The following is a 17435-nucleotide window of genomic DNA, read 5'->3' as shown; positions in this document are numbered from 1 at the left end:
AAGTTAAAATGAAAGTACCATCTCTACATAACATTAGTAACATTGTAGTAGTGTAGTGTAGCACTGATTATTGTAGTTAGTGTAGTGTAGCACTGATTATTAAAACCTCAGCAGTTCAGATTACTGATGATGAACATGGTGATGGACAAAACGTGTGACTGACAGATCACAGATTGCTCGGTCTAGAATATATTCACTAAAATGTGCGCAAATGAGTTATAAATGTCATGGCATTTCAAAGTAGATAGGCCTTTTTTTTTTGCGGTACGCGGGCCTCTCACTGTTGTGGCCTCTCCCGTTGCAGAGCACAGGCTCCGGACGCGCAGGCTCAGCAGCCATGGCTCACGGGCCCAGCCGCTCCGCAGCATGTGGGATCTTCCCAGACCGGGGCACGAACCCGTGTCCCCTGCGTCAGCAGGCGGACTCTCAACCACTGCGCCACCAGGGAAGCCCTCTCTCTTCAAAATTTAAGCTCCTTTGAGAAAGAAGCTCTAAGTTACAAAACATAGAAGAGGAGATAGAGTACTTAAATCATTTGGGAGAAAGAAGTACAGATTCTTGCCAAGAACCTGTGCCAATTTTTAGAGATTATAAACAGATTGATAGCTGAAAGGATATGACCTAGGGAGACAGGTTACCCTCAATTTACAAAATTGACATTTCTATTGATTTGTAAGTGAGATGTGTATTGCAGCCTGTTTTCTCACTGACAGATTAGACCAGTGGTTCTCAAACTTTTTGACTTTGGGACCCTACACCTGATAACAACATCTTAACATAAATAACACTTTGGGGAAAAATAATTATATTTTCTAAAACAAAAACAGAAGAATGACATTGTTTTCATGTTTGCAAATCGTTATGTCATGGCTTAGTAGAAGATAGTTGCATTATTGTATCTGCTTCTGCATTTGATCTGCTGCAATATGTTTTGGTTGAAGTGTATGATGAAAATCTAGCCTCACAGAACTATGTAAATGGAAAAGGGAGGACCTCATGAACTCCCTGAAAGGCTCTTGGGGCCCTCAGAATTCTCAGACCACACTTTAAGAATCACTGGATTAGCAGTACATTGCAATAGGGAGGAGGAAACAAGTCTTCCAATGAACCAGTTGACAGCTTTTTGAAAGATAAGGAGTCTGAGTCATGACATGCCGGGAATCATAGTATTCTGGTAGTACTTCTTTGAGAAGCACTGTAAACTTTGAGTTTTATGTATATACAGATCACCTGGGTTCCTTGTTAAAATTCAGATTCTGATTCAAAAGATCTGATGCGAGGCTACAGAACCTATAGTTCTAACAAGCTCCCAGGTGATGCCAATGGTGCTGATCCATGGACATCACTTTGAGTAGCAATGCTCTAGTAAATTATGATATACACATCACCAGAAAACCTACAGGAGAATGCACAAGTAAGCTTGTGTGTGTGGGTGTGTGTGTGTGTGTGTGTGTGTGTGAGGGAAGTGTAGGATAGGGATAGGTGGAGGAAAGAGAGAAGTATAAATAAATGCATGCTATCTACCAATACTTTTTAAAAAACTATTTAAAAGATACTGTCGTTTTTTATAAATCCTATACTATGACAAATTTTCACTACTACTTGTCAACCAGCAAAGCAAACTAAGGCATAATGTTGCTATGTTTGTTGAGGCAGAGGAGAATGGTATTAGATCTGAAAAAAAATAATTTTTTCCCCTAATAATGTAAAGGATTGGGCAAGTAATTGATGAACTATGTGTTAGAGTCTTAAGTCCATAGTATTAGCAGTAGAGCAACAGCATGAAATTATGCAATTTATATATGCTCAGCATGTAGAGAATTCAACAACTCATTTATAATTTCATGTGTAGAAATCATATTTTAAAAGGCTTTGTGAGGATAGTACTGCAATAATACAAACTTCTCCTTACTTAACATGCAAGACAAACCATATTGGCTAAAATTATCAAACACAATTTTGCGGTACGCGGGACTCTCACTGTTGTGGCCTCTCCCGCTGCAGAGCACAGGCTCCAGACGTGCAGGCTCAGCAGCCATGGCTCACAGGCCTAGCTGCTCCGCGACATGTGGGATCTTCCCGGACCGGGGCATGAACCCGTATCCCCTGCATCGGCAGGCGGACTCTCAACCACTGCGCCACCAGGGAAGCCTATCAAACAGACTTTAAAACTTGCAGTAGAAGCATGAGATAGTTTATTTGGTTATTAAATGTTATTTCCCATTTCTCTACAATCTCTCCTTAAACTTAACTTCAAGGACATTAATTTCTACCCAACTTTAGCCGCTTAACAACTTGACCACAAAATTTGGTCATTCCTTGGACCTACCTTACTTCTAAGATCTGAACTCTGAAATTTAAAAAAGTTGTCTAGTTTTTGGTGCTTACTGAAATGGATCTTCAACCTTATTGCAACCTCTGAGCCCTTGATCCCCCCTCTTTTAAAAAAATTTTGATAAAATACACACAAAATTTACCATCTTAACCATTTTAAGTGTACATTTCAGTCATATTATAATAAATATATTCATAATGTTGTGCAACCATCACCACCATCCATCTCCATAACTCTTCTCATCTAGTAAACTAAAACTCTATACCCATTAAACTATAGCTGCCCGTCCCCCTCATTTCCCCCACCTCAGCCCCTAGCAACCACAATTCTATCTTTTGTCTCCATGATTTTGACTACTCTAAGTACCTCATATAAGTGAAAACATATGGTGTTTGTCTTTTTGTGACAGGCTTATTTCACTTAGCATAATGTCCTCAGGGTTCATCTGCAGTGTAGCATGTGTCAGAATTTCCTTCTTTTTAAGGCTGAAAAATATTCCACTGTATGTATATACCACATTTTGTTTATCCATTCATCCATCGATGACACTTGGGTTGCCATTTTAGCTACTGTGAACAACGTTGCTATGACTATGGGTGTACAAGTATCTCTTCAAGACCTTGCTTTCGATTCTTTTGAGTATATACCCAGAAGTGCAATTGCTGGGTCATATGGTAATTCTATTTCTAATTTTTTGAGGAACACCATACTGTTTTCTACAGCAGCCATACCATTTTACATTCCTACTTACTGTGCACAGGGGTTCCATTTTCTCCATATCAATGCCAACATTTGTTATTTTCCATTTTTCTTTGATAGTAGCTATTCTAGTGGGTGCTTGGTGGTATCTCATTGTAGTTTTGATTTGCATTTCCCTAATGATTAGTGATGTTGAGCATCTTTTCATGTGCTTGTTAGCCATTTGACTATCTTTTTTTTTGGAGAAATGTCTATTCAAGTCCTTTGGTCATTTTTCAATTGGGTTGTTTTTTTGTTGTTGAGTTTCAGGAGTACTCTATATGTCTGGATATGAATCCCTTATCAGATATATGATTTACAAATATTTTCTCCCATTCTGTGGATTGCCTTTTTATTCCGTTGATGGTTTTCTTATTGCACAAATTTTTTAAAATTTTCATGATGTCCAATTTATCTAATTTTTCTTTTGTTGCCTGTGCCTTTGGTGTCATATTCAAGAAATCGTTGCCAAATCCAATGTCCTGCAAACTTTGCCCTGTTTTCTTCCAAGAGTTTTATAATTTTAGGTCTTACATTTAAGTCTTTAATCCACTTTGAGTTAATTTTTGTATACAGTGTTAAATAAGGGTCCAGCTTTTTTCTTTTGCATGTGGATAGCCAGTTTTCCCAGTATCATTTGCTGAAGACTGTCCTTTCTCCATTGAATGGTCTTAGCGTTTTTGTCAAAAATTATTTTACAAAAAAATATTACTCAGCCATAAAAAAGCATGAAATATTGCCTTTTGTAGCAACGTTGATAGACCTAGAGAATATTATACGTAGTGAAGTCAGACAGAGAAAGACAAATACTATATGATATCACCTATATGTGGAATCTAAAAAACAATACAAATGAATCTACATACAAAACAGAAACAGACTCACATAGAAAACAAACTTATGGTTACCAAAGGGGAGAGGGAGGGAAGAAGGGACAAATTAGGAGTATGGGATTAACAGATACAAATTACTGAACATAAAACAGATAAGCAACAAGGATTTACTATATAGCACATGGAATTATATTCAATACCTTGTAATAACCTATAATGGAATATAATCTGAAAAAAATAATTGAATCGCTTTGCCGTACACCTGAAACTAACACAATATTGTAAATCAACTATCCTATACCAAAAAAAAAAAAGAGTAAATATATTATTTGGCCATATATACAAGGGTTTATTTCTGGGCTCTCTATTCTATTCCATTGGTCTATTATGTCTATCTTTATGCCAGCACCACACAGCTTTGATTACTGTAGCTTTTGTAAGTTTTGAAATCAGAAAGTTCATACTTTTCTTTTTTTGACTTTCTCCACATCTTCCTTTAGTTCTTTGATCATCTTTAAGACAGTTGTTTAAAAGTCTTTGCCTAGTAGATCTGCCATCAGGTCTTTTTCAGGGGCAGATTCTGTTGATCTTTTTTTCCTTTTAACGAACCACACTTTCCTGTTTCTTTGAATATTTTGTGATATTTTTTGCTGAAAACTGGACATTTGAATCTAATAATGTGGGATCTCTGGAAATCAGATTCTCCTTCTTCCCCAAGATTTGCACTTTTTATTATTTTTATTTATTGTTGTAGGCTGTCTCTGTGCTAAGGATCAACCTGATGTGTAAACATAAGGTCTTCTCAGGTCTTTTCTGAGTCCTTGACTTCCCTTGGGCACAAGTGGTCACTGTCCTTACTCCTGCTCTGCACTTCTTTTATTCACATGTACTCCATATCATATACCATACCTTTCCCCTTTTCAAGCCCACAAGTCTCTCTTCAGGAGTATGCTTCAATCTTGTATTAGAATTCTGTAACAAAACAACATACCAACTTCCCCCAAATCAACTTTTTCCTTGTCATCCCTAAGATAATCATACTAAAAATCAAAGCATGGGCTTTGCAATCAAAGATGACCTGAATTTGGATCCTGACTTTGCCACTTAATGGCTATGTAATTTGGGGAACTGTTTAACTCCTCTCAGCCTTTTTACTCTACATCTTGGAAACCAATCCCAATTTTGCATGGTTGTCATGAAAGTTAAATGACATAGTATACGAAGTCACTAGGATAGGGAATGGCACTTATCTGATGCACATACCCTCTCCTCCTCCAACTGGTTCCCATCAAATCCTACTGATACAACTTTTGTAGACTCTTTTAAAAAAAAGTACTCATTGCCGCCATCCTAGACTGGACCCTCGTTGCCTCTCAGCAAAGCTACTATAGCAACCACTGACCATTACTGCCTCCGGTCTATCCTACACTGTTCTTGTATTAAACTTCCTTGGCTCTGGACCTTCAATGGCTGGCTGTGGTCAAATGAATAAAACCCACACTTTTACATCTGACAAATTACATAATTTGGCCCCTGTTTACCTTTGCAGCCTTATCTTACACTATTTCCCTTCCATACCCAGGCAGCTCCTTGTTTCTCCCGAACCTTACCACATGCTTTCACTAGCTAAGATACCCTCTTATTCTGGCCTTTCTTCATTCCACCAGTTCAAGGTTTGTATTAATTTGTAGAAAAATAACTCTTCTTCATGTGATTCCATTGTTAGAAAACTCTACTCCCCTGAACATCTTAGTACTTCCTGCCACTCTTCTGGAACTCACCATTCTACTTTGAGTTTTAGTTATTTCCATACATGTCTAGTGTTTGGGGCTAGATGACAAGTTTTTCTTTAGTTCAAACATACACTTCATACTCAAATCTGTATTTTGGGTTAATCCCAAAGGCATTAAAAATACCACATTCCTGCAATGAAGAAAGGTAACAACATGTTACCAAATAAGAAGTATGCCTGGAAATCTGAAATACCTTTAGGTATTCTAAATAAATAGATGAATTAGCACTCTACCACTCTTGGGTGCTCTTGTCTCTTGGAGTTTTTAAACAGACCAAACTTATCAACATGGAAAACTCATTTGGTCTTCAATGCAAAAATATCTTTATTGGCCTCTGTTCAGAAACTAAGAAGTTAGTGAAAAGCAGACACCATTAATATTTGCTTATAAGGCTGGTAGTACTTGCTGCAAAAATGGCGTACAATAAACATTTCTGCTGTCAAATAGATGTATTCTAGTGATGTACTTTCAACGTCAGAAACTTGTTACTCCAAGTAAGGTAAGATCGCCTGTGGTTATACTTCTAAGTTATACTGATTTTCTAAAGAATTCTTTTTTCCTCAGTAACTTGGAAGCCAGGCAGCCACAGCACAATTTCCTTTTCATTCTCAGGGGATTTCCTCAGCTAAGGGCATGTCTTATAAGAAACCTGTTCCAGAATCAATGTTTCAGGCCTCTTTAAACACCAAACCAGCAGTAAGAGCAGGTTTTTTGTTCGTTTGGCCTAAAATGAACTTGTAACAGAGGACTGGTTAATCTAAGTATTTCCCTAGGACTTAAAAAATGTCATATGATTTTACACTATGGACTTTGTGTTAATTGTGCAGTACTTCTTTGTAAATTGTAGTAAGATATGTATTTTCTTTTAACCATTTTAAAGTGTACAATTCAGTGGCATTCAGTACATTCACAATGTTGTACAACCATCACCAGAACACGGGTTACCCCAAAAGGACCTCCCACACCTATTAAGCAGTTACTTCCCAATCTCTACTCCCACTAGCCTTTAGTAACCACTAATCTACTGTCTCTATGGACCTTTTTTTTTTTTTTGGTGGCACTGCGCAGCTTGTGGGATTTTAGTTTCCCAACCAGGGATTGAACCTGGGTCCTCGGTGGTGAGAGCGCAGAGTCCTAACCACTGGACCACCAAGGAATTCCCCTGTCTCTACAGATTTGTGTATTCTGAATATTTCATGTAAATATTCAGCCTTTTGTGCTTGGCTTCTTTCACTTAGCCAAGTGAAAGCACTTTCACTTTCATGTTTTCAAGGTTCACTCATGTTGTAACGCTCATCAGTACGTCATTCTTTTCTATGGCTGAATAATATTCCATTATGTGGATATACCACATTTTATCATCAGTTTATCCAAACATCAGTTTGGTTGTCTCTACCTTTTGGCTATTGTGAATAGTGCTGCTATGAACATCTGTATATAGTTTTTGTTGAATGCCTGTAATTCTTTTGGGTATATACCAAGCTGCGGAATTGCTAGGTCATATAATACATGTAATACTTCTTTACATTGCTAAATTCAAATACTGAGTAGTACTTTTAAGAAAAAGGTGAAGGTTCCAGGAAATTATGTAACATAGACTAGGTGATTAACCAACCAGAAAGTGGTAGTAGCTCTAGCTCTTTAGTGTTTCTGACACTTTATAGAGAGTGGGAAGGATACAGATAAGTTAGTGATCCTCAAATAATGTGCTCAAAAATTACCTGAGAAACCTTTTTAAAAATGCAGATGGCTGAGTTTCAAGGCCAAAGACTCTAATTCAGTAGGTCTGGAGCATAGGGATTTGTACTTTAGACATCCTAGGTGATTCTGATGGAGATGGGTCTTCCCACTGCACTTTGACAAACCCTTGTAGCTGACGGCTCTTAACTGAAATCAAATTAGGCAGAAGGGATTAAAGGAATAAAATGAAGCTTTCCAACTGTCAGCCTAACCTTTTATAGAAACCCTGAAACTGTGATGACAAATAATGTAATGGTACAATATATTTGCTAGGGGGAAAGCTCAGTCTTTCTATAGTAGCACCCCTTTCTTCATTTTAATAGGCAAAATTTGACCAATAAGCAACATGTAGTATTAGAAACAGAATACTATTGAACCAATTGTCATTCCCAAGGCTCCTATTATAAACATTTGTTGGTATCAAAGATGAGCAATGCTTTAGCAACTTTTGGCTTTAAATTTAAATTCAGTTTACTTTTTGATATTTGGTTTTTAATGAGAGCCTTGTTTAAGCAAGAAACTAGCTGCTAGTTAGATTGAGTTTCTTCTTAGAAGACAGATAAGATTCACTATAGACACAACTGCTTAACGTGAGACCTACTGAAAAGTAAAAATCACCTCCCTAATCCCAACACCCATTTAATAAGGCTTCAATTCCTAAAAACCCGACATGATTTATTTTTAGATCCAGCTGTGTTAAGACCAGCCAGGTTAGTCCTGGAAGGTGATCCTGCTTCCAAGTATTGTAATTCACGTTATTAGCCCTTAAAAACACAAAACCATCTTGAATAATTAATATCTTGATTTAATTAATCATATTTCATAGAAGCTCAAAGCACTCAAACATTTCCCCTTTACACGAATAAACAAAAGCCCTATAATTTACAATGTTCAGAACACTATATAAAAGAATTCCCATAAAAATTACATTAGGATCTTTTCCATCACCAGGGCAACTGCAGTAGTTTCCTCTGACTTGTACAGCCTCTGCCTGAATACATGTTCTTCTTTGTGATGATCTAAATTTAAATTAGGTAAGTACAAATCACAGCAAAAATTAAAGTTTTCATCTTTAATGACTTTGGAAATAACGTACATTTTCATGACACCAATGCTACAGTTTTTGGAGTCACAGTAAGATACACAGAATTACATCTGTAATTAACATGAATGCCAACATTTCAAGCAGTAATTTCTGTTACATGGCAAACAAAATCAAGAAAGCAACCATCAAACAAAAGAGACCCATAGCTTCAGACAAGGCAAATCCCAGGATAGCATATGAGAACAGCTGCTGTTTCAGCGAAGGGTTTCTAAAAGAGACAACACATATCATCGTTACTCTGAAATATTATTTGAATTTTAACATGGTTGGTAAATGTTAAAAAACCAGATTACTAGCGTGAGGATCTTTGTAAATTGGAAAGTACTGGAACAGTGTTTTGCCTAGTTCTCTTTTGGTTCTGCCTTTGACATTCCTTTCTCCTCATTCCTAATCATATGGGGAAAGGGAGGCACTGTCTCTCTATATCAATATAAGTGGTTAGTCTTCATCCATTTTGAGGGATTCTGACATTCTTCTTATCCCCGTGAAAGTATGTTCTATACTTTTTAAGATTTGTTAGTTTAAAAATAAGGTCTTAAGTAATAAAACGGAAGCTGATATTTTTAAAGCATGAGCTCTCTTAATTATATTCCCACTACAACTTAAAAATTAAAGAGTGCAGACTCTGAAGTCAAAGTGAGTTATAATTTATTTTCTGACACTGGCTTTGACTTTGGGCAAGCCGTATAACCTCTGTGTCTCTGGTCCTTCACAGGTAAACCAGTGTTTCTCCAAGGCGTGTTGGGAGCAGTGAGATAACTGCATGCAAAGACCTCAAAGTATAATGCAAGACACAGACAGGCACTTAATACAAAGTAGCTATGATGATTTCACTAGTTTCCTAAGTTTCCAATTATTTCAAGCATGTTTTTAAACTAGTTTATTCGGCAACAGGAATTACCTGGCGTAACCAATGATGAGGCTGCCGAAGACTGTGCCAATACCAGCACCAGAACCAGCCACTCCTACTGTTGCAGCACCTGCACCTATAAATTTGGCCGCAGTATCAATGTCTCTGCTGACTGCACTGGTCTGGAACTCCCTTTGGATTAACTGAGACACACCATTCTGGGCCCCATTAAATACCGTAGAGCTCTAGAGAACAGGAAATAAAGGCAAAGGTCAAATCAGCAATCACAGTTATCTATTTTAATTACCGTACTGTCAAAATGATAACCACTCCTCTATTTTTGTAGCTGAGTTTGAATAGGTGGTGTGGCACAACAGAAAATCTGGGGCTTAGAATAATTCCCATCTTGCAGAATAGGAACAGCAATATCACACTGCATAAGGTTTTTGAAAAGTAAGAAACGGTGTACGTGCATATGCTTTTAATTTTGAATTAATTAATTTATTTTTGGCTGCACTGGGTCTTCATTGCTGCACATGGGCTTTCTCTAGTTGTGGCGAGCAGGGGCTACCCTTCGTTGCAGTGAGCAGGCTTCTCATTGCAGTGGCTTCTCTTGTTGCAGAGCACGGGCTCTAGGTGTGCAGGCTTCAGTAGTTGTGGCATGTGGGCTCAGTAGTTATGGCTCGCAGGCTCTAGAGCACAGGCTCAGTAGTTGTGGTGTACGGGCTAAGTTGCTCCACGGCATGTGGGATCTTCCTGGACCACGGCTCGAACCCATATCCCCTGCATTGGCAGGCAGATTCTTAACCACTGCGCCACCAGGGAAGCCCTGCATATGCTTTTTAATAGAGTAGGCTGTTCAGTAACTGTTGCTATCATAATCTTAAATACAGGCAACTCAAAACCATATACTTAAGTATATATACTGACTATATTTCTTAGCCAATTCAGGTGGATAAGTTTTGGATACAGAAGTTTCTTTCATTGGCTCATTCTCTGCAAATTTTTTGGATGAAAGGGTGGAAAGGACCCTCTCAGACCACTCATTAATGAGGTTTTTCCCCTTCACTTTAATCGAAACCATAAGGCTTATTTGGTAGTGTTACTTAATTTCTATTATTACTACATTTACCTCTCCAGTCCTAGCCTCTGGTCGAGATAACACTGATGCAGAAATTGGTCTGTATGCAACTCTGGATCCAGCTCGGATCTGTTAATGAAAAAAGATTCCATGTATTAAGTAAAAATACAGATAAAACTTCAATGACCCTTCTTGCACCATGAATTCTAAAAAGGCAAACTGCAAAAATGAGTAAGAAAAATTATGACTTTCCTCTATTGATTCTTATCTTGTCTGTTTGGTCATTTTTCAAGGCACAAAGCAATTTTAATAAAATTGTTAATGCAATTTTAAAGCTTGCTTCATAATGTATTTGTGATATCCTGAACAAAACTTCTAAGAACAATTAGTTAAAAAGAATAAGTATTGCTTTTAAAATTTCAATTATTGTAGCGCCACAATTCAGATCAGAAAACCAGCAATAAACACCCCACATTCTTTGGTTAAGTTTAAGTGGATCAACAAGTAGGTACAACAGCACTATAAACAGCGTGTCATTTTAAATAGCCCATTAGTTAACATGAGCTCCCGCTATTTCTAGGATATTCCTATATGTCCATTAATCATAGAATTAAAAAGCAGCTTAAGCAATTCCACATCAGTGGAAGAACAATCGTTGAAATACTCTGACCATAAGGACACGTTCCAGTCCACCTTCTCCGCCCTTGAGTGTCCACTAAATTAAGGTCACAGAAAACCCCTTCAGAACCAAGACCTGATTCTCTAGGACAAACCCCCGAGATCTTCACGTCATCAAAAGTGTCCAAAATGGTTTTGGAAATAACATCCCAGAAGCAGGAGAGGAGATTTTCGGGTCCTGCACCAGCCGCCTCCGCCCACACAGGGTGAGGAAAGTCCCTCCCTCTGCAGCAGCGAGACTGACCTACAGATCAGCAAGTGAGAGTGCAGCCGCAACGCTAGGCCTCAGGGGCCCCCTCCACTGCACCCCAACCCTCGCGAGGCCGCGATCCAACAGGGTGTCGGAGGAGGTGGGGTGGGGGGCCGCTCCGGAACGAGGGTCAAGGAGGGTTTGACCTACACCGAGCTGGGCCTGACAGCTAGGCCTCGGCGGCTCTCCACCCCGCGAGTGGAGGGGAGGAGCGGAATGAGAAGCCCCAGGAAGAGGAGGAAAGGGAGAAAAGGACACAGAGGTTATGGGGCTAGGGAGAGCTGTCCCGAGAGGGCGGTGTGTCCTGCCCCGAGGTGACCCGTTCAACAACGTGGACGCCCGGGCCAAGTGGTCGGGGCCTCGAGCCCCCGGCCCAGCCTGGGCTACGCACCAGAGCTGGGGTGCAGGCGAGCTTGGCGCAGGCGAACATCTTGCACTCTTCGGGGCGGTGCGGCTGGAGGACTTGGGTGACAAGCGGCTAGGGCTCCTCTCCCGCTTCCTCTCTGCGGAGGCAAAGAGGCTTAAGGTCAAGTGCCCTCCGAGGGCCCGTCCTTCCACCCAGGTCCCTCGGGCTCCCGTGCACGCGGTCAGCTCGGGTCCCGTGCCAAGCGAGGCGACAGCAGAATGAATGGGTCTCTCCTGGGCGCGGCTCCACCTCGGCCAGGTCCGGCTCCCGCACCCTCCGCTTACCTTCCCAGGAGGTGGCAGCGGCCGAGTCAGCAGAGGTCGAAGGAATGGGGCTGGGTGCGCAGGCGCGGTCCGGCTCTTATCCGCGCCGCGGCACCCGGATGCAGAAGGCGGGGAATCGGGTACAGCTGGGAAGACGCTCAAGGTCACTGTGTAACAACTTTATTGGTAACCAGTCGGGAAAGGCAGCGACAACCGCCCGGAGACGGACTGAGGAGCAGAGGGTGGCGGAGAGACAAAAAGAAGAAATAAAGACCAGCCCAGGCAGAGAGAACCGAACAAGTTGTTTCGCCTTTGATCTAGGCTGGTCGGAGGATAGTGGGACTTTGTCTTTCAGTTGATGAGATTTGGCCTTTTATCAGTTTCTAGGTCCCTTTCATAGAGGAGCTCCCTTCCTGGTCATTCTCCTCTGTGAAATGGGACTCAGTGTGGGGAAACGGTTCATTCTCTGCTTGGCAGAAGCAATTAGGGTTCCCAGCAAAGTGAAAATACATTTCTTTAAAGGAATCTGGAAAAGGTTCCAGAGTCTGGAATAATCTTTTGGGTGAAAGTGGGCCTGACCTACTGGGACAAAGGAATAAGCAAATGAATAGATCTAAGAGCTTAGTGACTTGGGCACAAAATTGCCTCTTGGTAAAGTGAGGCAGGTCGGTTTTTCAATCCCAGACCCATGGTTGGGAGAATTAAGGGATTGTAAATGTTTTTTCATGTAGGGCCAGGGACTAAAGAAAGTCTGAGTTTTTTCAAAACTGACCCAACTTTAACACTTGTTTTTGGTAACTTTGGACTTCAGATGAATACAGAAATGTCTCAGAAAAATGGCTCTTTCTGGACTTCTGTTAAGTCCTTGAATTCTGTAAATCTGACTTAATAGTTCTAACAAGTGGCTATCAGAGGTGATACAAGTCAACATAAAAGAATAAATATCTAGTGTGCCCAGATGATGGGATGGCTGGGGACTGAAATCCTACCCACTTGGTCTAGAGCCCTGGTACAACATGGACCCAGAGGATCACTTCTTCTTCTAGTTGGCACAAAGGTGCAGTATCATCTAGCAGTAATCCTGGGGAGAAGCCCTCAGAACTAAAATTTGAAGAGTGAATAAGACTTTGTCACTGATCTAACTTCACAGACAAATGCTTCAAAATCACACACGAGCTAATCATTTTAGTTTCAATCTCTTTTTTAAAATTAATTAATTTTTATTTTTGGCTGTGTCAGGTCTTAGTTGCAGCACGCGGGATCTTCGTTGCAGCACGCAGGCTTCTCTCCAGTTGCAGCGCGCTGGCTCTCTAGTTGAGGCATGTGGGCTTAGTTGCCCTGTGGCATGTGGGATCTTCCCGGACCAGGGATTAAACCCATATCCCCTGCATTGGAAGGCGGATTCTTAACCACTGGACCACCAGGGAAGTCCCCAGTTTCAATCTTTAGCCCATAAAATAGAGATAATGCATACGTGCAGTTCAAAGAGAAATTATTAGTATATTTTCTCAAGTACTCAGTTCTTGCCTGAAGTATGTGGTAAGATGTCCTGTGATGCTTAAAGTAGAATAAACAATAATGCTCTGTATTAGTCAGAGTTCTCCAGAGAAACAGAACCAGCTGGAAGAAAAACTGACCTCCCTCAGTAGGATCCTACAGGTTCTGCTTCTGTGGAGAACCCTGAGTAGTACAGAGCACTATTGTTTATAGAGAGAGAGACAGACAGACAGACTGACACGATAACCATGAGGAATGGGCTTATGTGGTTATAGAAGCTGAGAAGTCCCATGAGCTGATGTTCCAAGCTGGAGACTCAGGAAAGCTGGTGGTATAATTCAATTGGAATCTGAAGGCCTGAGAACCAAGGAGGCCAATGATATAAATCCCAGTCTGAGAAGATAAGATGGAATGTCCCATACCAAAGCCAGACAAAGATGTCACAAAAAAAGAAAACTTACAGGCCAATATCACTGATGAACATAGATGCAAAAATCCTCAACAAAATACTAGCAAACAGAATCCAAGAGCACCTTAAAAGGATCATACACCATGATCAAGTGGGGTTTATCCCAGGAATGCAAGGATTCTTCAATATATGCAAGTCAATCAATGTGATACACCATATTAACAAACTGAAGAATAAAAACCATATGATCATCTCAATAGATGCAGAAATAGCTTTCGACAAAATTCAACACCAATTTATGATAAAAACTCTCCAGAAAGTGGGCATAGAGGGAACCTACCTCAACATAATAAAGGCAATATACGACAAACCCACAGCAAACATCATCCTCAATGGTGAAAAACTGAAAGCATTTCCTCTAAGATCAGGAACAAGACAAGGATGTCCACTCTCACCACTATTATTCAACATAGTTTTGGAAGTCCTAGCCACAGCAATCAGAGAAGAAAAAGAAATAAAAGGAATACAAATTGGAAAAGAAGAAGTAAAGCTGTCACTGTTTGCAGATGACATGATACTATACGTAGAGAATCCTAAAGTTGCTACCAGAAAACTACTAGAGCTAGTCAATGAATTTGGTAAAGTAGCAGGATACAAAATTAATGCACAGAAATCTCTTGCATTCCTATACACTAATGATGAAAAATCTGAAAGAGAAATTAAGGAAACATTCCCATTTACCACTGCAACAAAAAGAATAAAATATCTAGGAATAAACCTAGATAAGGAGACAAAAGGACCTATATGCAGAAAACTGTAAGACACTGATGAAAGAAATTAAAGACGACACAAACAGATGGAGAGATACACCATGTTCTTGGATTGGAAGAATCAACATTGTGAAAATGACTATACTACCCAAAGCAATCTACAGATTCAATGCAATCCCTATCAAACTACCAATGGCATTTTTCACAGAACTAGAACAAAAAATTTCACAATTTGTATGGAAACACAAAAGACCATGAATAGCCAAAACAATCTTGAGAAAGAAAAACAAAGCTGGAGGAATCAGGCTCCCAGACTTCAGACTATATTACAAAGCTACAGTAATCAAGACAGTATGGTACTGGCACAAAAACAGAAATATAGATCAATGGCACAGGATAGAAAGCCTAGAGATAAACCATAGGAACTATAGGAATAGCTACTACCTTTGGCTGAGTAAGAGTGAATAGTAACGAAAAACTTAGAAATTTAGAGGAGAGGACATGGCTGTCACAGGAACTTGAAGTTCACTTGTGGTGAAGAAACTTGCTGAAGGCACGGGCCACAAGTGAACCATGAGGATTGCCGAGGTGAACACAACCAGGCCTCTGCTGCAAGCCAACCCACCTGAAGAAGAAAGGAAAGTCCTTCCTCCTCTTCTGGCCTCACAGTGTCTTTCCAGTGCCCTCTATTGGCCAAGCCTAACATTTTGCCAGTTGTCATAGCAGAAATGCCTACTGGGTCCAGTTGTAGAACAGAAACAAGGCATAGAAAGATGGATTTCTAGTGGAGAAGTCATAAATTACTAACTAGCACAGATGGTAAGATTCTCAAGGGCAGGGATTAGGTCTAATTTGTATTTATGTCTTCCACAGCACCTAATGTAGAGTATTAAACATAGTAGTCACTCAGTAAAGTTTGCTCAGTAATAAATAGGGTACTTAGTATATTCGAAGTAATTTGCAGAAACTTTATTATTCTTCTCTTTTAACTAAAATTTTAGGCTGTTGGGAAAAATTGGAATGACCTCTAGAATTTCTTTTTCTTGCTCATACTGCAAAATTCAAACTTAGAGAACTTGAGGAACATATTTTTGCTTTGTGGCATGAATTTGTTCAAACAAACATTTTTTCTGTGCCTAAGAAGGATTCTGTGTGTATATTCTCATGTGCCTAAAGAATTCATTAAAAAACAAAACAGTAAAGCCCTTTATTGACCTGTTCTATGATACAATAGAATATTGGCAGGAATGGGACATCAGCTGAAGCATAATAGGCCCTGGGCTGGGTTGTGAGGTAGGCAAGGTCTGTCTGTGGTCAAACTTTCACTTCTTTTCTCAATGCCTTTGGTCCATCCTTCGGCAACTTACTCTCTCTGCCGGCACCTCGTACCTTCTTGGTGTCTCCTGGCTATGTTAGGCTCTCCATGGTGGCACCTACTGAAGCCATCTCTTTCCAGGCAGTGTCCAGCTTCTGAACTCTTATCCATGTAAAATCTAACTTATTGCTTGCTTCAGCAGTGCATATACGAAAATTATAATGATACAGAGAAGACTAACATGGCACCTGTGCATGGATGACACTCAAATTTATCACGTATTCCATGTTTTAATAATTTGCTACCATTTCCCTCACAGGTGGGGAGGGATGTGAATGCATCTAAGAAAGGGAGAGAATTACAAATGCATTTCCTGTGTTTAAAAAATAGAAGGTTTATCGATGGTTACCTATGGTGGAAGGAATAGATTAGAGAGAACAAGAATAGAAGCTAAACCTCTTTGAATATGCTTTGCTTTCTGGATTTGAATTTGGAACCATGCAAACCATTTATAGAAGTAAAAAAAATTTAAATCCCTACAAATTGAAAGTAAATGAAACAACTGAATTTAACTGTATCTAGTCGGTAACATAACCACACATTTACTTTTGGTAAGTAAAAAGAGTCTACAAATGGATAAAAAGACAAGCAACTCCTAGATCATCTGCTTTATGCACGCCAGCCTCTTTGTTATTCCTGCAACATGCCAACCATATTCCCCTGACAGAACTGCACTTTTCATTCCTTTAGTTTGGAACACCTTATGTTTATGGTTTAACCTCCACTTCATTCAAGTCTTTGCTCAAGTCACTTCTTAAGAGAGACCTTCCTGGATCCCTTACCTAACCTTATATTTCTCCATAGCAGTTATTGCTACCTGGCATTATTTACTGCTTGTTTGTTTGTAGCTCACATTAGACTCTAAGTCTATGAGGACAGGGACTTTGTTTCGTTTATTGCTGTATCCACATAGCCTAGAACTTGCTTGGCCCACTAATAGGTACTCAGTACATTTTTGAGCAATGAGGTTGGAAGGAACTATTAAATTTTCTTCACATACCTCTGTATTATTTGATATGTTACCATAAGCATTACTTTAAAATGTAAAAAACCAATATGTTAGGAAAGTTTTAATACTTCATAATAATTGATAAATGTATTATATTATCCCTTCTATGGCACTTGTATTAATGAAACCAAAGGGAAGCATTATTAAATGTTGAATTTCAGTTTTTGGTGATGGGCTTTGGTGTACTTTTATATTCAAACTCTAACCTCTCCATGGTAAGGCTATTCCTGTTTTAAAGCGTCACATGGGTGTGGGTGTGGGTGTGTATACCTTCTTATCTATATGTTGGCTGGAGTTTCCTGT

General features: G+C 39.7%; 1 protein-coding gene and 1 non-coding gene across 2 annotated transcripts; one reads left to right on the top strand and one right to left on the bottom strand.

The window, feature by feature from the left end:
* Positions 1–8223: 8223 nt before the first annotated feature.
* ATP5MC3 (ATP synthase membrane subunit c locus 3) lies at positions 8224–12236 on the bottom strand. Its single transcript, XM_067741472.1, has 5 exons — positions 12094–12236; positions 11795–11906; positions 10527–10604; positions 9446–9639; positions 8224–8752 (listed from the first exon to the last, which is right to left on the bottom strand). The coding sequence occupies exons 2-5, from the start codon at positions 11831–11833 to the stop codon at positions 8638–8640; spliced, it is 426 nt and encodes a 141-aa protein (XP_067597573.1). The 5' UTR covers positions 11834–11906; positions 12094–12236; the 3' UTR covers positions 8224–8637.
* Positions 12237–16251: 4015 nt separating this feature from the next.
* Positions 16252–16356, top strand: LOC137226921 (U6 spliceosomal RNA). The gene has a single exon (XR_010944610.1). It is a non-coding gene; the product is annotated as a U6 spliceosomal RNA (small nuclear RNA).
* The last annotated feature ends 1079 nt before the right edge of the window (positions 16357–17435 follow it).

The sequence above is a fragment of the Pseudorca crassidens genome, chromosome 6 (genome assembly GCF_039906515.1).
Source record: "Pseudorca crassidens isolate mPseCra1 chromosome 6, mPseCra1.hap1, whole genome shotgun sequence".
NCBI lineage: Eukaryota > Metazoa > Chordata > Mammalia > Artiodactyla > Delphinidae > Pseudorca > Pseudorca crassidens.
This window is presented reverse-complemented; position numbering and strand designations above follow the sequence as displayed.

Excerpts from the sequence above, each read along its gene's own strand:
- ATP5MC3 (XM_067741472.1), bottom strand. The coding sequence starts at position 11,833 with ATGTTCGCCTGCGCCAAGCTCGCCTGCACCCCAGCTCTG. Across the intron at positions 10,605-11,794 it reads TCGCCTGCACCCCAGCTCTG|ATCCGAGCTGGATCCAGAGT; the intron begins GTGCGTAGCCCA and ends TTTCATTAACAG. Across the intron at positions 9,640-10,526 it reads CAGAGGCTAGGACTGGAGAG|AGCTCTACGGTATTTAATGG; the intron begins GTAAATGTAGTA and ends CCTGTTCTCTAG.